The sequence below is a fragment of the Ruditapes philippinarum genome, unplaced genomic scaffold (assembly GCF_026571515.1).
Source record: "Ruditapes philippinarum isolate M1 unplaced genomic scaffold, ASM2657151v2 ctg1717_1_1_1_1, whole genome shotgun sequence".
Taxonomy (NCBI): domain Eukaryota; kingdom Metazoa; phylum Mollusca; class Bivalvia; order Venerida; family Veneridae; genus Ruditapes; species Ruditapes philippinarum.
Genome location: NW_026854300.1, coordinates 58,068 through 80,590, shown reverse-complemented (window position 1 = coordinate 80,590; position 22,523 = coordinate 58,068). Strand labels below are relative to the sequence as shown.

Below are 22,523 nucleotides of genomic sequence, written 5' to 3'. Positions count from 1 at the left end.
CAGGTTGTTGACTTCAAACCACTTGCCCCTCACCGCTGTGGGTTCAAATCCCGACAGGGACTTTGGATTCTTTCATGTGAGGAAGCTATCCAACTAGCTTACGGAACGTCGGTGGTTCTACTCAGGTGCCCGTTCGTGCCTGTAATAATGCACGGAAGAGCACATGAGGACTTCCTCCACCAGTAAAGCTGGAACGTCGCTATATGACCTATACTGTGTCGATATGACGTAAAACCCAAAACAAACAAACAAAACCTATCTTTATTGTGAACAAGTATTGTGACTGATAAAACTAAACATACAGATCAAAATCTGTCCAGTTGTCAAGGACAATTGCATTAGTTAAGCATTTTCTCAGTAAAAGCATTATAATAAATCTTTATTTATAGTACTGCTTTTATTCAGAAAATGATGCAAACCTTAGACAGGGAAATATCATTTTAAGAAATGTCTTTTTACAGCTCTGACAGTCATTTTGATTAGTGGACCATAAATATTTGAGCTATTTGTGTATAATAATATTACCACTGGCTAAGTGGTAAAGCAAATTAGAATTTTTTTTTAGAAAACACATGACCACATATACAACACATTATATTCAGTTAAGTTAAAAACTTAATCAATACAGATTTTGATAAGGGGGTTAAAACAATAGCTTCATTCTCCAAAAAAATGTAAAACAAATATCATAAATAATCAACATTTCTATGTGAATCATAAATATAATTAAAATCCAATTCACACTTTAAAAAAAATTGTAAAATCCAAATACAATATATAATGAAAATTTATGTTATTATCATTCTACTAACTGTATATACAATAAACTATTCACCAGTAAGACTGACAATAGTACCATTGGAAACTACTGTTTCCAACAAAAGTTGATGACTTGGTTAATGCTATGGCAAGAACAAGTTTTACTGCAATAACATTATTATGATCATTATATAATAATAAGACCAGTATAAATAGTTACATGGATACATACTCACCATGCACACTGACAACAGACAATAAATTGTGATCATAAAAGCTCACCCTGGTCATGTGAGCTGAAAATCAAAGTAAATTTAAAAATAACATGATATGTTTCAAAAAACTTTTGTCACAATAATGAGCTTGACAAACAGGCCTGTTAAGTCATATTACTTAAGTATACATGGAAGTATGATGGTGTTGAAAAAAATTGGCTAGAAGTTGGAAAAATAATGGGAAATAAGTTTGCTAGCTCTTTATTTGTAGGTACAAACCTTTGGGACACCTGGCAAAATAACCAATTATCTTAATTTCCAGAAATTACTTGTAGGGAGTTTACTATAATTATTATTAAATAAAATAAGATCCTAAAATTCTCTAATGTAAATAAAATGAAATAGATTCAAATATACAAAAAAAATAAATATTTACTTTCTTACAGTCAATCTAATTACATGTACCTTAAACACTGTATGCTACTTTTTCATAAAATATACCAAAAAACTATTTCTTCCAGTAGGATCACGGTTCAGAATAATTTTTCTTTGCCCAAAATGAAATTCTCAGTGAGTTTATTTTCTCTGCTGAGTTTCTCCATCTTGATTAATTAACACCTATACAAAAGCATGATGATATTTTAAGTCGACAGAAAAAAGTATACATGTACATAAATAAAAATACTAAAGTCTAGTCGGAATGAGAAATACATTTGTAGATTTGTAGAATATTTTATACTTTAAAAAATGAGATCACAAAATGCATGAAATTTACTACAACCACAGGAGCTTGAAATTCTATCAATAATAGCTCTAAAAGTCCGATTTAAAAAAATCCATGCCTATATATTAAAATTTTATTAATAGGTATGGCTTTTTTGTTTAATCAGACTTGAGAGTGATTATCAATAGAATTTCAAGCTCCTGTGCAACAACTGGACATATAGACAGGTATATTCACGTTTACATAATTTAATACACTGCATTATTCAACAACTTTATTTTACCTAATTCTAGCACTTTTTTTGAATATCAATTCTATTATATAGAATAATAATCAATAATCACAAGATGTGATTGTTTTCAATGTAACATACTCTTAAATGAGCATTTCTTTACCTACGAAATTAAATATAAAAATGGCTCGTTTAATATTCAAATTTGCTTTCTTTCAGAGCTTTTCCATGCATGTACATATCAAATTATATCATAATCGTCATATAAAGACCGCAGTGGCTGCATGGCCAAGTGCTTAACAAGTCAAACCAGTTTTTTGCCTCGTGGGTTCAAATCCCATTATGATCAAGCAGTCGTTCCATGAACAAGAATCTTTACACTCATTGCTTGGCACTGGTTGGTTCAAGGAACAGATTTGGAAGTGTTTAAATATGCTTATAGCTTCCAACACAATCTAACTAAAATAATGTTGTATAAACTATAAAATATTACAGTAAACATGCTTTTAATGATATTCTGGTAACTGCCAAATTAAAATCAATATATTGAATATCATTATATCCTAGAGGCAGCCAATTTGAAAGTAAGATTGAACCGCCGGAACAGGTTCTTTATTAGCGGTATACCGTTGTAAGCGATATCATAATTAGTGGTGTTCACTGGATATAGACTAACATTAAAGTCATTCCTAGGCTCCCTTTACAGCACTTGCCTAAATAAGTTTAATACATGTCTATGTGAAATATTACAAGTTATGTATAACCCTATAGTAAAATAATATAAAAAAAAAACATAACAGATCAATGTGAGACAGTTTTTGTTTTTTTGTCTTTGGCATATCATAAAATCATTAAATGTTTTTGGGGGAAGATGTTCTTGTAAATATACAATACATATTTGTATAAAAAACATATATAATAGTCTGTTTTAAAAAGTCTTAATACAATATTTTAGAAAAACAACAAACAATAATCATTTACGACAATAAGATTATGCTTTAACATTTTTTTATCACTAACAGAGGATATTGAATGAGTGTATTCAATACTGCATTTATTGAAGGAGTTGAATAAAATTGTTTTATGCAAGTCTTTTTGCGGGCATAATATTATCTTATCCAACAAGTTCAATAAATTTAGTAATGAAGCTACACGGATGCAATATTCTGTTTATCACATATCAAAAATAAGAACTGTTTAAAGTGAAAAAGAATCTCTTTTTCATTGATGCGCATATATAGCATGACATTCATATTTAGCGCATTTTTGCGATAAGTTTGTACAATGCAAATGAAGTCACATTTAAATACATGCATGCACACTTTTTCATTGAAGTTCACATATAGTGTCAGATTAATATTACATAACGCAAAATATGTCATGTCAAAATATATGCATGTCATTGCAATACAGTTTTTACCGGAGTCGCAACTGCGGCACGGGTATGAGATTAAAACATGTATCTTAAACCACAGATCCATCTATTCGGCAGGTTATTAGGATTAACAACAAGGCTTAAAATAATATTCATCTTCAACAAATCAGATCAGATAAGAAATAAATCATGAGGAACAATATCAATCTTAAATACATAATATAACATATTAATAATATTAACAAAGATTTAAATGTCTGAACACATACTTGATTCAATTCTACAACAATTCTAAAGCAGCATGCCCCCAGATTTTTGCTAAATTTCATGAAAATTATAAAAAATGTTTTAAACAATAGACAATTATTGTTAAGTGAACAAATAATGTCATTTTAGGCAGCATTTAGGCGCTTACACTGAACAAAATATGAGCCGCGTCACGATAAAACCAACATAATGGGTTTGCGACCAGCATGGATCCAGACCAGCCTGCGCGTCCGCGCAGGCGCAGTCTGATCAGGATCCATGCTGTTCGCTTACAGACAATATAACAATAAAGACACTGATAGCAAACAGCATGGATCCTGATCAGACTGCAGGATGCGCAGGCTGGTCTGGATCCATGCTGGTCGCAAAACCATTATGTTGGTTTTGTCATGACGTGGCTCATATATACCTGAATATGTCAAAATTTACAAAAAATGACTATCACTCAGTATTAAAGTAACTGGTTGCAGATATGGTGCTTGAAAGTCAAAATTCAGCACAAAGTTGCATAAAACATGTTAAACAATATACACATTGTGAATAAAATATATGTATATTTGTACATTTCTTATACAAATATCACATATTTTTAAAGTTATGATCTTTTCAGGGGTACATAGCTATGGGTGCTTCTATATCTAATGAAATATTTTCATAAAATTTGTTAATGATAAAATTATGTTGTTCAACTCTCATACTTTTATGGTGAATTCTGCAAAAAAAATTGTGAAATTGAATGTCTCTGTTATTTCACAACACTGATATTATACGTAAAAAAAAGAATAAAATGATCCAGAACAAAATGTTATATTGCTATAGAAGTAGGGGTGTGTTCATTTACCTAATAATTTAGTGCATGCGTCATTTGCTTCAAACGAAGTTAATCAAGATATTTCTTTCGTACAGGTATTTTGGAATTATTCTTTTTTCAAAATTCAAACAATTAATTTCATTAACAGCAGCAGATATATTGTTTTAATACACTTTAAACATTGTTGGCTCAACTGGGGGCATGAAGCTTTTACCTATTGTAACAATTTTATTTCATAAAAAATATCACTTTACATATATATAATTAACATAGCACTAATCACTGACTTTTGTCATTTACAAAACAAAAACAAAACAAAAAAATAAAACAAAAAATAAACACTTAGAAAACTACTTTTAAACCTCATAATATAAAAAAAATACCCTGATTTTGCCTTGATTTTCTTTAACTAAAGAAAGAACAAGAGGGTCATGATGGTCCTATACATGTATTACTTCAAAAAGGGCCACAATATTCTTGTCAATATTCATGTCAAAATTATGGACCTTGGTCAGTGACCTCCTTTTTTGCTCCAAAATAAGATTGAAGTTTCAACCCATTTCTTTTGGTAGTTTTGGAAGATACTTGCACGCAAAAACTTAACCAAAGTGCAAGTGCCAATACCGACACCAGGGCGAGTATGATAGCTACATGTATATGTCTTCTTTGAAAAACCCAACAGCCCTTGTGGCCAATATCACAAAAGATAATTATTTCAACAATCTCAGTAGATTACCAAAAGATCATTCCTTTGAAATTTTATCAAACTCTTAACATTTTTCAATAAGTAGACTTTAAACAAGAGCTGTCGGTAGGACAGCAATGCTCGACTATTCTTAGTGCTTGATAGTAAAAAAAATGCTTGATACAGTTACCTCCTCCTGTTTACAGGTTGGGGTCATGATGGTGAACAAGTGTGCAAAGTTTCAAAGCCATATGTCAATGGACTTTGAAAATATTTGAACTATTACAAAAACTTTAACGTAAATTCTAAGTCGAAAAAGGGGCATAATTCTGTCAAAATGCTTGATAGAGTTACCTCCTCCTGTTTACAGGTTGGGGTCATGATGTTGAACAAGTGTGCAAAGTTTCAAAGCCATATGTCAATGGACTTTGAAAATATTTGAACTATTACAAAAACTTTAACGTAAATTCTAAGTCGAAAAAGGGGCATTATTCTGTCAAAATGCTTGATAGAGTTACCTACTCTTGTCTACAGGTTGGGTCATGATGGTGAACAAGTGTGCAAAGTTTCAAAGCCATATGTCAATGGACTTTGAAAATATTTGAACTATTACAAAAACTTTAACGTAAATTCTAAGTCGAAAAAGGGGCATAATTCTGTCAAAATGCTTGATAGAGTTACCTCCTCCTGTCTACAGGTTGGAGTCATGATGGTGAACAAGTGTGCAAAGTTTCAAAGCCATATGTCTATGGACTTTGAAAATATTTGAACTATTACAAAAACTTTAACAAAAGTGGTTACGCCGACGCGGACGCCGACGCTCGGGTGACTGCAATAGCTCTACTTATTCTTATCGAATAGTCGAGCTAAAAATTATACACTTATATGCTGATACCACCCAATTTCTGCTTTAAAGAATGTTTTTGTTGTTTTGATTTTTCAAAGAAGTTCCTGGCTAGGTTGTCTCCAATTAAGTAATGTTCACATGTGTAAATGGATGTATGGTGTCAGTGATCACAAAAGAGTCATAAATACATGTAAAATTTCCTATTTTGTTTAACATTTTTGTAGACTTTATTTGTCATAACTATTCTATAATTTCTCAAGTGCCTTTAAATTCAAGACAAAGTTCATGAGAAAGAAATGAGACAGGTTTTTTTTCAGATCAGAAATATGGTCATTATTTATAGGTTGTATATACCATGTATATATACTAGGGTGATCTTACATGTTTGACTGTATTTCATATTTTCCAATAAAAGAATAAACCTAAAAATGTTCAGAATTCAAATCATTAATAAAATTGTTGCAATTTGTAAAAATCAAGGGAAACTACTCAAGACCTAATTATGATTATAATGAGATCAAATACAGAGTTTTCTCCCTTTGATCAGTGTTCTCCATTTGCTTCTTGTTTGTCTTGTTTCTCCTTCAATTTCTTCTGTTTATAAAGCCAAATATTTCCTACTGCCATTGTAAATCCCCCTGCCACAATACCAATTGAACCAAAATAAAACGCCATGTCATACGTTCCTAGGAAATCCTTTAGTAAACCTGCAATAAAATTGTTCTTTATTATTATTTTTTAAAATTCGTTTCATTTCTTTGCTTGTCAGCTCATGGCAAAAATGCTACCCAAAACCTTAGGGCTCTTGAATTACAGGCAAGTCAAACTACTTTTCCATCTTGTTAAATTGAAAGTCAAAAATTTTCAATCAATTAAGGAAGTACATGTACATATACGCAGGATATTAGATTGCAATCAAAATGTTAAAATTTCTAATTGATTTCATTCCTATATGAAATCTAAATACATAAGTATGTCTCTTACTAGAATAACAAATTAACGTCATAATTGTTTTATTACTAAAAATATCTTATCCATACAAGGGATCACTATAGGTCCCTGTGCAAAAACAAAATAAAATTCAATGGCCCATATGTGTTAAACAGTCAAGGTCATAAGCTTAGAACCAATCAATGCTGTTGTAGGTTTAAAATTTCTGATCCATTTCAAAAAAGCTCATTTTATCCACAGACTTAATGACAATTAAATATTAAATACAAACTAGAACGAATCCACAGAAAAATTTCATGGAGCACAAAAAGCACATTAATTTAGATTTATCTGCTTACCTCCTACAGTTGGACCAACCAGCCCACTGAGACCCTGAAACATCAGAAGCAATCCAAATGCACTTGATAAATGCTCCACTCCTAAAATATCCACCACTACCACTGACTTCTGGGCAATATATGTCCCAGATAGTACACCATAGAGTCCACTGATTATGGCAAACTGCCAAAAACTTGTCATCGAAGGCAATAAAAGTGAAACGATCGCCACAACAAACATGACGCAATTGTATATAATTAAACGGAATGGTTTTACGCGTTTTAAATCTAGCACAGATGACATCACTATTCTTGCTATTCCATCAAATATACCCAATATTGAGATTAAATAAGCACCTTGTAATCTGTCGACACCCTTTTCCTCTGCGAGGGCAGGTAAAAATACAAAAGTCGAATTAAAAGAAAGGGTAAACAAAAACAACTGTATACATAAGGCACTAAATGCAAAATTTCTAAACAGCGATAAATCCAAAAGTTTCCTTTTTTCTCCATTTTTATCTTTCGGTCTATCAGTTCCTTTTATCGCTAGCTTCACTTTTGATAATTTTCTTTGAAAAAGTGAAGTTTTCTGTGATTCTATTTTTACATTTGCCGTCAACTCCAATGATGAAGACATTTTAGCTGCCGACTGTGACGACAGCAGATTTTGCGTTCTTGTTGCCTGGGTGACACCTGTCAGTAAGTTTTCTCCAGTTTCTTCTGTCCTTGCATCTTTTTGTCTGGGGGAAAAAAACAAAAGAAACAGTATTATTTCACTGAATTACCATTTACCTGCAGGAACAGCAAGTGAATAACCTATGACGCTAGTATAATGGCAGCCTGTTTTTGTCCGTTCACACTGACCAGGCTGAATACTGTAAAAATATTTTGGTATAATGTAGCTCAAATTTTGTATTTTTACATTGATTATTAATTAAACTAGGAATGGAATGGTTTAAAGCAGGGCAAATCTAATCTAAGTAGGTTATGGCATTTTTGTTTCTTATTTTTCTTTACCTTTCTTGGGGGATGGAAGGGGGAGGAGGGTCTATTACCGTAAGGTCAATTTATATGTACTTGTACGAGGGCTGTTCAAAAAGTACGTGGACTGCGGCTCTACTGTTCACATCTTTTAATTTGCGTATATGATTTCACAAGAGACATATATGAAAATATGTCCTTAATAAACATTGAAAAAATCAATACAATATGTTTACAAATAATCATTCTGTGACAGTTACAAATCACAAGGGGTGCACAATCCGGCGCACGCTGATAATGAAACAAAATGACGTTCGTGACGTCGCAATATAAATGAAACATTTTACCAGCGTCATTGTTTCTGAAAGTACTCTTTTTAGTGTTCAATATCTGCGGATCATATACCAAAACCATTTTTCTGTTTGCGATGATGACCCGAGATATAAAGTGGTCATCTATTCGCTCCATTCTCCGTATAAAGGTCCGAGTGCCGCATACTTTCCGCTCTTTATCGGGATTTTTGAGTAATTTAGACACTAAACGGACAGTGTTATTAAGTTAATTCAATTGTTGATTGATAGTATCAATTTGAAACCGCCCTCGTCCGATCTTTAAACAATATGATTATCGATGATAAAGAAAATATTTTATCAACTGACAATTATTCTATGCGGTAAATCTACTGAACACCGGCTAGCATTAATTATCAAACGGACCAGGGTAAATACAGGAAATACAAATAATAACTACAAGTATTTATTGTAAATACGCATATATCCTGATGAATGAAATAAAATATTATTTTAATTAAATTAAATTGTTTTGTCAGAATTGAATGCATAGACCCGATGCAGAAATTAAACATGTCGGACATCTCGCAAAACTGTCATAATGCCTGAACTTCTGTAGATCTTTTGCAATTAACGTTACAAACGTCCCGACAATTTGCCGCTAAAATTATTCGCCCTTTCTGTCTGTGAGCATGTATTTGTCGTATTTGAATCGCTTGCGCGACCTGAAACCAAGAGACTTGCTCGACAACTCATTGTTTTTCGTTAATTTAATCACCTTATAAAAATATAAAGGAGTATACCACATTTATTGGTAAAAATTTCCGAAAGAGCGAATTTCTAGTTTTTAAACGGGGTTTAAACTTCCCAACTTACCCGTCTGTCTACTGCTGCTCAAAACTTGTTTGTTCAGCTATTCAACGTTCAAACAACGCCAAATGTCAGATTTATGTCATTTAAATATTAATAGATGATAACTTGTATTTAACTTCATAAAACAATCATTTAATTTGTTCCAACATTTGTTTATATTTAAACATTATATGAAAATTTCGGCGTGCGCCGATGTTGCGTTGCCATGGTTATTAAAGTGCACAAAACTCGTAAAGGAAATAAAAGTTAACAATAAAAGTAAATCTTACTTTTGAAAATAAAAACACTCTTTCGATTCATATCCACTAAGGGTGTTTTTATGAACCAAGTAAAAAATGACAGCAAAAATCCACGAACTTTTTGAACATACCTCGTATATGTTTTTTCATTCTTGATTTTTAAATTATTAAAAAATTATCATTTGTTAGCGCAATATTTTCCATATTCACCCCAAAATCTAACAAATATCATCTTACCTTGGTTTAAATATAAATCATGTTTGTGTTTTTTGAATGTTAAATGTATGTACATTAATTTGATAATTCTGTTACAAACCTGTCATTTTCCATGAACCTCCTATGCAGATCTAACGGTCTAAAAAGAGCACCCGGTATAAAGAAATGACTCATCACAGCAGAGAGTATAATAAACGTGCCAATAAACCCATAGTAGTCAAACATTATCTCCATGATTGGTGGAAGCAGAAAACTACCAAAGCCAACGCCTGAGGTAGAAAGACCCACAGCAATGCCCCGCCTCTTGTTGAAATAATATCCAACAATGATCAAGCTTGGAGTGTAGGTAAAAGCACGGCCAACTCCTGAAATAAGAATTAAGGACATGGAATGTATGTATTCTAAGCTTAACGAGGGTCCATTCAAGCCCTTTCAGGCACTGAGAGTACAAACCCTGAAGGACATAGAAATATTCAACTATGGTTTTAATATAAATTGAGGAGATGTGGGGCAAATTACTTTAAATTTAGCATTATTGTTTAATCAATCAAATCAATTGTCAATAAATACAAAAGTTAAATGTTAAAATATATATAATCATATACACAAAAGTACATCACAATCTTTATGTAAGTATGAAGAAATTTCACACAAAGTTTTAACCAATTATAAATGCAATACTTTGAATGCCAGGGACAGTGGAATAATTCCATTAAGACTTGAATACTGTCTTGAATACTGTAGAATCAGAAATTTTCATGATGGCCAAAATTTCACAAAATTCTCAAATTTCAACATTTCCGACTAATTATTGAAGTTAAAAATATTTGCAAAATTTCTTCATTCAGTCCTGTAGAATTTTTTTGATACTAAGATCTTAGGGATTACTTATTTGGCAAAATCTTTAATGTGCAAAATTAACAAAATTTAATCCCTGGTGAAATTTCTGTGCTTACAGTACTCAAACTGAAAATGTTACTTACCTCCAAGCACACCATAGGTAAAATATAGGTAAGGTAAATCAGGAACAAAAGCCGAGATTAAAACACCAAGAGAAGAAATAGTTGCTCCCATCATGACAACCGTCCGACAAGAATATTTGTTACAAAGTGCACTTGCAATAGGACCTGAAATTTAAACATTACAATGTAAATTTTATCCTTTCTTTTAATGCTAAATATCTTTTGATATCTATTCTTATGTTGTTGTTACAGCTTGAACTGTATTATGTAATGTGTACTGAATGTTTTTTTTGTGTGTGTAATGTTTTTTTGTTGGGTTTTACATTGCACCAATGCTATATAGATCATATGGCTACCCTCCAGCTTTACTGGTGAAGGAACGGACCTAAGGTGCCCTTACGTGCATTATTTCAGGCAGGAACGAGCACATTAGTGCAGCCATCTGCAATCCAAAGTCCCTTTATGGATTCGAATCCACAGCAGTTAGGTGCAAGTGGTTTGAAGCCAACATTATTAACCACTCTGCCAGGGACCCCCTTGTGTACTGAATCTCCCATCTAAAAAAAATCACTTTAACATATAAGCAACATAAAATAAACATTAATAGATCTAATAAAGTGTGTTTAAAATATATGTATATGATGATAACAATAGTTTATAGCCATTTTAAAATGCTGATTTCCATAAATTCCAAGAAAATTTTAAAAATGATTAAATATTCTGATCTGTACTAATTTAAACTGCTGGCACACTAAAAATCTTAAATGGACTTATCCATCTTTCAATCTGGACAAAACCAATTTATCATCTTAAGGGAAATATCAGCAAGGTATGTTCTGGCTGACTATTTTGAGATAATAACCCAACATTGTAGGCCTATCTCTATATATTCAAAGTTATGTAATGCCAGTAATGACATATTGAGGCCTGTCACATACAGTAGAATCCCTACTCAAGACCACCCTGGAATTAAGACCACCTCACTATTAAGACCATTTTTTTTAAAGAACGTAATTTTTTGTTCTTTACGTCAATGGTTACATGTTCCAGAATTAAGACCACCTCACTTATCCACTTTTAAGACCACCAGATTCAGTCCCAATTCTTTGTTTTGTTCTTTATGTGACCCCATTATTGAGACCACTGACATTAAAGTCAACACCTACCTAGATGTTTGGTTGTTATTATCTGCTTGAATGCTCTTAGGCATTACACTTAATTTTACAAGGTGTCGAAAAACTGTTATTATTGGGATATTGTATAAAATAAGGTGAGAAAATAAAATTTTAGAGAGGTTTAATCTTGCTTTAAGCACATTTTTTAATGAAGAATTAATTTCTTACTTGATGGGCAAATTATTTACATCACAATATAATAATTAATAATGAAATCAGACCAAAGAGAATTTTATATTAAATTTCTTCAGATATCTGTTTTCTTCCCATCAGAGGTAACATTATAACATTCTTTTATATTGTTTTTGCAGGTTATGATACTTACCGTTGGTTCATACAAAATGACTAAAATAGATAATTGTCAAGTGTGTAAGCAATAAGAATATCCACAAATAAGACCAACCCTCAATTAAGACCACTTTGGTCCAGCCCCGGTAGTGGTCTTAATTGAGGGTTTTTACTGTAATTTTTAGAGATAATTACCCACGGCTAGCCTGAGAGTGGAGAACAATGACAGTACCCAGGATGTTGCTGTAGCACTGTGATCATACCTTGATTTTAGTTGAAGATATAAAACCCCATTTGAGCGTTCAAATCCACCTGAAACAAAAAAGTAAAGAAATCAAATATAGGAAAGTCTGTTTCCTAAACACTATGGTTTCATTAAGCCGAAATCATAAAATGAGCCACGTCATGACAAAACCAACATAATGCGTTGGCAACCAGCATGGATTCAGACCAGCCTGCGCATCCGCGCAGTCAACCAACTTTATTATAAGTAGAGAAACTGATAGCGAATAGCATGGATCCTGATCAGACATCGCGGATGTGCAAGCTGGCCTGGATCCATGCTGGTCGCAAACCCACTATGTTGGTTTTGTCGTGACGCGGCTCAAATGCTTTCAGAATAAAAAAAAAAAATCTCAAACTGATCGTATGTTTTCCAAATTTCTACCTGCAAGAAACATCCTTTAATTATATTAATGACATTTGCATATATCAGTGTTCGAAATTAGCAGTAGTCCAATAGCCCCTGACTACTAAATTTCTCCTCGGGCTACCAACTTTTCACAGTAACAAGCCCGACCAGTTTACTGTATTTTCAGAGGCAATATCAACAACTGTTTTGAACAAATGAATCGTGCTAGTGAAATGTCTTTTGGGCTAGTGAATATTCCAATCTGGTAGTCCAACCAGCCTTAGGTTGATTCAAATCCTAATTTCTTACACTGATATATACTTTAAGAAAAAGGGATGTCAAAAGGCAGCGTTCATGTTTTTACTCAAATTATTTTTGTATTTTCTGATCGCAGGAAATACAATGCTGACATTCAATCTCTGACACAGAATTTCACGACAAACCTTACAATAAGTAGTTTCATAACAGCTTAAAACTAGCGTTGTAAAAGAAAGAAATATTTTTATTTTTTTAAAAATATCCAACAAATTACAACACATTCAAGTTTAAAAGTAGCGTTGGCTTATAGAATTGTCAATAAATGCACAATCCCAAATTACGCAGATGAATATCATTTTAATCAATGAAAATGCTATTTTTTGCGATGTCGATTAGCATAGTACACAAATAAATCTGACTGTCTAGTAGTGGAATATATACTAGTTGGACTGTTTTGCTGAGAAGATTTTCGTTAAATTATTTACATCAATGTTAAACAACAGGTTTATCGTGAACAAAATACGTTTGATAAGACACCGCCAAAATCGTAGGATCGACGTACGACAATCGTACGATAAAAACGGTCGTACGACCGTTGATAAGACGGGCCCCTGGATTACAAACCCGAAATGGAAATTCTAAATTTATTTAATTTTATTCAAGCTGTCTTCATATAACTGTGGCTGTCATAAAACAAGAGGGCCATGATGGCCCTGAAATCACTCACCTGTATATAGGCCCCAGGCTGGGCCAATTTTAGCCCAATGGCTTTTATTTGAACAAACTTGGTACACACCCATAGAAGATGTTTCATGCTAAATATCTAAGCTCTAACTCTAAGAAGATTTTTTAAGTTTTTACTATACACATATAGGGAAAAACAATGACCCCCGCCCCTCTGGGCGGGGCCAATTTTGTCCCCAGGGCTTTTATTTAAACAAACTTGTTAGACACTCACTAGAAGATAATACATGCTTAATACCTAAACTCTAGCTTTTTGGGTTTTTTAACAGAAGATTTTTTTTAGTTATACATGTACTTATAATAATTATTCATATAAGAAAAAATCAATGATCCCGGGTGGGGCCAATTTTAACCCCAGGGCCCTTATTTGAACAAAAATAGTAGACACCCATTAGAGGATGTTACATGCTAAATATCTTAACTCTAGCTCTAAAGGTTTTTTAAAAGAAGATTTTTTTTAAAGTTTTTACTACATACATAAAGGGAAAAACTATGACCCCCTGGGGTGGGGCCAATTTTGACGCCAGGTAACAAACTTGGTAGACACCCACTAGAAGATGTTTCATGCTTAATAGCTAAGCTCTAGCTATTTGGGTTTTTTAAAAGAAGATTTTTTAAGTTTTTACTATGTACAAATAAGGAAAATCAATGACCCCCGGGCGGGGCCAATTTTAAAAGAAATAAGCTATACCCAGTACCTAAACCAAGCGTTACTGAATGCCAAGTGATAAGAAAAGCCCCTCTTATCTTGTACAACAGTTACATGATTGTATGTTAAATAATGAAAACAAGAGCGATCAGTGATCACATGTGTCGCCTCATAATGGCCAATTTCATGTTGGGACAAGTTTTGTGACAGACGGACAGACAGACGGACAGTGCACAACTAGACTTGGTACTGATCATTCCTGTAAAGTTTGGATGAAATTGCACCAGTAGTTTATGAGGAGTAGTGGGGACAAGCTTTTGTGTATCTGGCAACACACAGAAAAAAACACCTTTTTATCAAAGGGCCATAACTCTGCCAAAAATCATTCAACCAGAAAACCCGTGCAATATGCGCAAGGACTTGAGCTACAGATCAATCCTGTAAAGTTTCATTGAAATTGCATTAGTGGTATAAGAGAAGTAGTCCGGACAAACTTTAAAAATAAAAATTATTAAAGGGCCATAACTCTGACAAAAATCACTGAACCTGAAAATTCTGACAAAATGCACAACTAGTTTTGGTACTGATCATTCCTGTAAAGTTTGGATGAAATTGCACCAGTAGTTCATGAGGAGTAGTCCAGACAAGCTTTTGTGTATCTGGCAACACACAGAAAAAAACACCTTTTTTATCAAAGGGCCATAACTAGGCCAAAAATCATTCAACCGGAAACCTGTGCAATATGCGCAAGGACTTTGAGCTACAGATCAATCCTGTAAAGTTTCATTGAAATTGCATTAGTGGTATAAGAGAAGTAGTCCGGACAAACTTTAAAAATAAAAATTATTAAAGGGCCATAACTCTGACAAAAATCATTGAACCGGAAAATGCTGACAATATGCACAACTAGACTTGGTACTGATCATTCCTGTAAAGTTTGGATGAAATTGCACCAGTAGTTTATGAGGAGTAGTCCGGACAAGTTTTGTGACGGACAGACGGACAGACAGACGGACAGACAGACAGACGACGGAGAAGTGATCCCTGTAGAGGCGACACAAAAAAGAAATCACTAATTACCCATAATGAAATGAACTAAACAGGCCCCAACAACAATGAACCATCCCCAGCCTCCATCTGGTGCCTTTTGAACTTCCTCCTCAACAACAATTGGCTGATCTGGAAGACAGGCTTGGTTACATGACTCCTCCTTTAACTGCTGATTGGTTGACTTATCATCCACTGTAAAAGATGTGCCATCCAAATCTTTTGATGTGGTTTCATCACAATCTGTAGCAGCATCATTCATTGAGTTGTTTCCTTCAACCATGCTTGCCTCGCTTACATTCAATGAGATGATATTTATTTATTCCTCGCAAAAATCATCCTGAAAATAAGGAAAATACATGCATAGTTATAATTACATGAAACAAGAGGGCCATGATGGCCCTGGATCGCTCCCCTGACCCATCAACCCCATCCAAGCAATCATTTAGCAATGTCTTAGACAAGCATCCTAGCCAAGTTTAATGACAATTGAGTCAAAAATGTGACCTCTAGTGAGTTAAAAAGGTTTTTCCATATTTCGGCAATGTGACCTAGTTTTTGACTGGAGACAACCCATATTCAAACTTGACCTAGAAATCATCAAACAACCTTCCTGACCAATTTCCAGGAAATTTGGATCAAAACTGTAGCCACTAGAGTGTTAACAAGATTTGTCTATTTTTAGCTCCTGTGACCTAGTTTTTGACCGCAGATGACCTATATTCAAACTTCACCTAAAAATCATCAAAACAACATTTCTGACTTATTTCCAGGAAATTTGGATCAAAACTGCAGCCATTAGAGTGTTAACAAGCCTTTTCTATTTTTAGCTCTTGTGACATAGTTTTTGACCGGAGACGACCCATCTCAAAACTTGAAGTGACATTATGCTCAGATTTTCATGGTCAAGTTGAGCTGAATTTACTTTTTATTTCAAAAGATTGACTGTCAAAATGGTGATTGACCAACAGTTGATATTGGAATATGTTAATGGTAAAATTAAAAATCAGTCCAAAATTTAAAAAGACTGCCCCACTCTTTTTAGAAACTAAGTGTTATAGGTAAATTCTTACTGGTATTTACATAAATTTCATTTGGATCTGTGAGTTATTCATTGTTTATGCAAACTTCATTATTAAATTAAAAGGAATTATGACAAAATAAAAACTTATTTTGACTTTTACGTACCGTTCACTCACTATATTTATACCCTTGGATGGCCATGTCACTTTAACCTAGAAATCATCAAAACAACCTCCCTGACAAATTTCCAGAATATTGGAATCAAAACTGCAGCCACTAGAGTATTAACAAGATTTTTCTATTTTTAGCTCCTGTGACCTAGTTTTTTACTGGACACGACCCATCTTTAAACTTGACCTAGAAATCATCAAAACAAAATATCTTGACAAATTTCCAGAATATTGGAATCAAAACTGCAGCCACTAGAGTATTAACAAGATTTTTCTACTTTTAGCTCCTGTGACCTAGTTTTTTACTGGACATGACCCATCTTTACACTAGACCTAGAAATCATCAAAACAACCTTCCTGACAAACCCAGAATATTTGAATCAAAACTGCAGCCACTAGAGTGTTAACAAGATTTTTCTATTTTTAGCTCCTGTGACCTAGTTTTTGACCTGACATGACCCATCTTTAAACTAGACCTAGAAATCATCAAAACAACCTTCCTGACATTAAAATTCCAGAATATTTGAATCAAAACTGCAGCCACTAGAGTATTGACAAGCTTTTTCTATTTTTAGCTCCTGTGACCTAGTTTTTGACCGCAGATGACCTATATTCAAACTTCACCTAAAAATCATCAAAACAACATTTCTGACTTATTTCCAGGAAATTTGGATCAAAACTGCAGCCATTAGAGTGTTAACAAGCCTTTTCTATTTTTAGCTCTTGTGACATAGTTTTTGACCGGAGACGACCCATCTCAAAACTTGAAGTGACATTATGCTCAGATTTTCATGGTCAAGTTGAGCTGAATTAACTTTTTATTTCAAAAGATTTTACTGCAGAAAATGAGGATGAACAAGATTGTATTTGGGAAAAATACTATTGCCACCGCATTAATACAAAACTAAATAGCAATGTAGGAACAAAATTTTTTGTTTCTATACAATTGAAGATTGCCATAAATTAATGCATATATCACTGACCTATCTAATTAGTGGTTTAATCTATTATATTCAAATAAAAGATCAGAGTAGGAATCTATCAATGCAGTTGAGTCTCAGTGAATTTGTTGGTGAAGGTCAAATTTCACATGGCCAAAATTCCATGACTGTACATCAAAGGACAGCACAGTAAGATACTTTGCCAAATCTACTAGGCCAGCTGATATCGAAGGTCACTTTACATTTTAATCTGTGCACATGGTTCAAATTTCATAGCTGCACATCAAAGGACAAGAAAGTAGGTCACATCATCAAAATCTAGGTCAACTGCTATCAAAGTTCAATTTTACAACTAAAACTGTGCACATAGTCCAAATTTCATGGCTGTACATCAAAGGACAAGAAAGTAGGTCACTTGGGCAAGGCAATATTTTGACCAAAGGGTTTAATTCAAACAATCTTGATACAGGTCCACCAAACAACATTTCATGTCAAATATCTAAGCTTTAGCTTTTCTCAAATTCAGAAAACATTTGATTTCTAAGCTTCTGTTTTTACAATGTGTACATAATGAAAATCAATGCCCCAAGGTAGGGCCAATTTTGACACCAGGGGCAAAATCTGAACAACTTTGGTAGAGGACCTATGGATAATATAATAAAGCAAAGGTCAAAGCTCTAAGCCTAAATTGTACCTTCAGACAAGATGATTTTTAAATTTTTACTATATGTACATAGTGAAAATCAATGACCCCGAGGAGGGGCAAATTTTAACACCAGGGCTATGATTTGAACAATCTTGGTAGAGTTCATACACAAAGTCTCAGGCCAAATATCTAACCTCTAGCCTTTGTCAATTTGGAGAAGAAGATTTTCAAGTTTTTACTATATGCATACATGTATAAGGAAAACTATTGCCTCTGGGGCAGGGCAATTTTAAAAACACTAAGAGGCATAATTTTAACAACTTTGGTAGCTGACCCATAGATGATATTATATACAAAATGTCAAAGCTCTAAGTCTTGTACCTTCAGACAATAAGATTTTTAAATTTTTTTAATGTACTGTATGTACATAGTGAATATCAATGACCCCCCCCCCCATGGCGGGGGCAGTTTTGACACCAGGGCTATAATTTAAACAATCTTGCTAGAGGTTCACTACACAATGTTTCATGCAAAATATCTAACTTCTGCTGTAGCCTTTGTCAATTTCTAGAAGACTATTTTTAAGTTTTTATGTAACATACATAAAAGGAAAACCTATGACCCCGGGGCAGGGCTAATTTTGACGCTAGAGGCACAATTTGTTGGGCTAATTTTGATGATATCCTAGATAATATTAGAGACATACATAACAGACATAAGCAGCTCCTATTATACTCCATTGAAATATCACTCATGCCTATAAAAAAAGTGAAAAATATGGCATTTTGTAGCAAATAAAACTTAATGGATGTACATTTGATCCTTTAATATTATTATATACCATTTGAAAAGGTAAATCTTTTATATCTATTACTGCATGTTAAAATGTTGGTAACTTACCATGCCTTTCAATTGGGAAAACATAGCAGAACATACCCAATGAGCCAGTTTTTCGGCATATGAATAACTTTGTAACAAAAATTATTAAGTAGTTCTCTTTAAAAATTGATGTATCATTAAATTTATTTAAATGGGAACTGTAAATTTATATTTTTACCTGCTGCAGCCATAGACAAATGCATAAGCTTTCAAAAAATGTATTATTTTCCTGATTTTGATATCTGGTTTAATTAGTCAGTGGCGGATTCAGGCCCGGGCTTCAGGGCTGCAGTCCCCCCAGGTCAGCCCAAAGATACGTTTACCAGCTGGGCTGGAATATAGTTTTGTCAGTTTCAAACTTTATTGGCTGTAATGTACTCCCTTATCAAAACATTAATTGCTGTCATCCAGTTGTTAATCTCCTGCCTGGGAGCTTGGCTATCAACATGCAATGAATAACTTCAATGTTTAAACTGCATAATTGATTGGTTTATTACTTTCCAAAGGTCTAATGAAATTAATAGTCACAGACAGTGGCAAAAATAGATGTGTTATATTGTACACCATAGTTCACTATCTTTGTTTTGCCATTTCGTTTGTGTAAGCCCTATAATTAAGAAATTGAAATTATTATTTGTAAATTAAAAAGATGGAGAGTTTTTCAAGATTATATTAAATGAATCGCGTTTTAATAACTAGTTTTACTAAGATTTTTTATTATACTCAACATCACTAATTCCGCGTCATCACTTATCTCACGGTAATGGCATATTTTCATGTGACCAGTGTTAAAATTGGTCAGAATTGACATATTTTATTAAAACACCTTAACAACAAAGTTTTTGTGCAAAATAATTTAAATCTATAGATTTTTACGTAAAACTGAACAACATTTTCAAACTTCTGCAAAAAACAACAATAGTCCATTAAATTTGTGCATACGTCTGAAACAATCATCATTTTCTAAATGTTCTTGTTTGTTGAAAGAAAAAATTTTGAGTTACAATGTAAAAATTCTTTTATTATTTAAAATTATGCAAAATAACATAAAATTTTTTAACTGAAACATGAAAAAACTGAAATAAAACACCATTACCGCGAGTTAAATGATGACACACTGTTTTCAAAATGGCCGACACACGGTCTACATCTGACAAATTAAAACTTATTTTGATTGAATATATTGTTTTTTCCTTGTGTCATATAGCAGAAAAATGACTAAATGATTTAGTTTCTGACAGTTTTTGTAGTGTAAGTTTATTGTTTGTGTTCTTTACTGTTTTAAAGTGTTAAGTACCGTGAGCTAAGAGGAGCACAGTATAAGATGAAATAATTGGTCATTAGCTTTTAATAACTTTTTATGGCACTTTAATATATTTTTAAATGAAATTTAAATTGTACTGACCTGTTTAGCATCCAAAATGGATTAATTGATGGAAAAAATTCTTATTGAATACTAGTGTTTAAAATTTGTTTTAAATTATTTTTTTGTACATTAGGAAGGCAGTATTTTAATATCTCTTTACTTTGGAAAATCATCTATTATTTAGATGAGTAAATTGATCAAGTGTTTGAACTTATTTTTTAAAACAGTTGTGCATACATTGGTAAGTGTGCTGTTGTTTTGTAAATGCTCACTACATGTACTCAAAAATAAAACACCAGGGGAATTCTTTTTGAAAGACTCTACAAACACTTACCTATACAAAATACAGTGTTTTGTAAAACCATCCAAAATTAAAGGTAACCATAAACAGAACTAGAAAGTCAAGGAAATAACACCATTTTCAACCTATATTTTTCAAAATTTTCTCGGTCTATGGGAGGGGACACCCCTCCCAGGCCCACCCCAGTTACATATACTTTAATTAATTCCATATATCATCTAAATATTTACAAGAAAAAATTAGTTTACTCATATATCAGGGCAAAGTACATTGCCAACCACAAAGATGAGCTATAAAACACATCTTTTTTTTTCACATGAACAAGAGCCCCAATCTTCAATTTTCGTTTGTTACATTATGTTTGTCAAATTCTTCCACCCATATGTCAGCCCCCCCAGGAAACCATGTTCTGTATCCGCCCCTGATTAGTTTTACTTGCTACAAGTTTTAAGTTTAGCAAGCACGTGTGGTACTTAGGTAGTTGCCTATCTCTGTTATCTATGTCTCTGACAACTGGATAATATAAATACACTTTTCATTTTATGATTAATTCTTTGGATTTGTAGTTTCCTTAATCTGTTAATAGACTCTAATTGTATATAAATGATAAGATTTGTCTTTATATTTAATCAATGAAATAATGACTGGCGATAACATCCATAAATCATGAATAGTTACTGTAGACCCTACACAGACATCATCTGGCTACGCTCTTGCATGTCCTAAATAATCACCTTGAAATTCCTGGTTTTCATCATTATTGAATATTGTAAATAAATGGTTTATATGGAGACAAAGTAGACATATTTTAAATGATAACAATTTACCTTACTTAAATAATATGAAAAATTCTACTCACTGTATATAATGCATGTTAACTTGATTTAAAATAATGTTGTTGCAGAAAAAAATGTTTACATGCGATCCATCCGTGCTCATCTGTTTTAGGCATAAAACCACCAAATTCATTCCATCTTTCAAAGTCAATCTTTTGGTAAGTCGAGTCCCAGAATTGGTACTGTAAATGTTGTACAAAAAGTTACTGGATTCCTATCTATTTTTTTTTTTTAAAAAAAGCTACTGATGGTATTCGTGTATTAAAAGTCACTTTCCAATACTCATAATTCTGAACTGCGTGGAGTTTCAATGAAATATGACTAATACTGCACTGTACTGTACATAGTCATAATCATACAGTATGTCTTACAAAGTATTAAAATTCCTTAGTATAAATTATCAAGAATCTTGTTTTACTATCAATCACTGAGAATATTCGAGCGTGTTGTCCTGCTAGATTAGCTTTTGTGTGTTTGTTGTTTCTCTTTTGATTTTTCTTAATTCTTGTTTGCACTGGTGGTGAGGATTTTGTTTACAGGAATAGGGAAAATATAGAGACATAAACTTTATTAGCTGAAAATATGTGTACACAGTCTACTGTATCAAATTATATAAATGATGGTAAATCAATACATATAACCCTGATAAACTTAAATTATTCCGATTGTCAGTCCACCAAACCAGCTTTCCCTGGATAACTATTCAGTAATTTTCTCTGTAAGTAATAGACTAAGTACTAAATAATCTCACGTGAATTCTGACTCAGCCGGGAGAGACAACTGATCATGTAAGACATCAATTCTCACAAAAAAATAGATTTTAAT

The 22,523-nt window shown here is 33.0% G+C and overlaps 1 protein-coding gene across 1 annotated transcript; it reads right to left on the bottom strand.

Annotated features, from left to right (window-relative positions):
- Positions 1 to 4,251: 4,251 nt before the first annotated feature.
- On the bottom strand, positions 4,252 to 21,807 carry LOC132739735 (monocarboxylate transporter 12-like). Its single transcript, XM_060727522.1, has 7 exons — positions 21,722 to 21,807; positions 15,570 to 15,876; positions 12,403 to 12,519; positions 10,766 to 10,909; positions 9,883 to 10,147; positions 7,205 to 7,923; positions 4,252 to 6,622 (listed from the first exon to the last, which is right to left on the bottom strand). The coding sequence occupies exons 2-7, from the start codon at positions 15,817 to 15,819 to the stop codon at positions 6,459 to 6,461; spliced, it is 1,659 nt and encodes a 552-aa protein (XP_060583505.1). The 5' UTR covers positions 15,820 to 15,876; positions 21,722 to 21,807; the 3' UTR covers positions 4,252 to 6,458.
- Between the last annotated feature and the right edge of the window lie 716 nt (positions 21,808 to 22,523).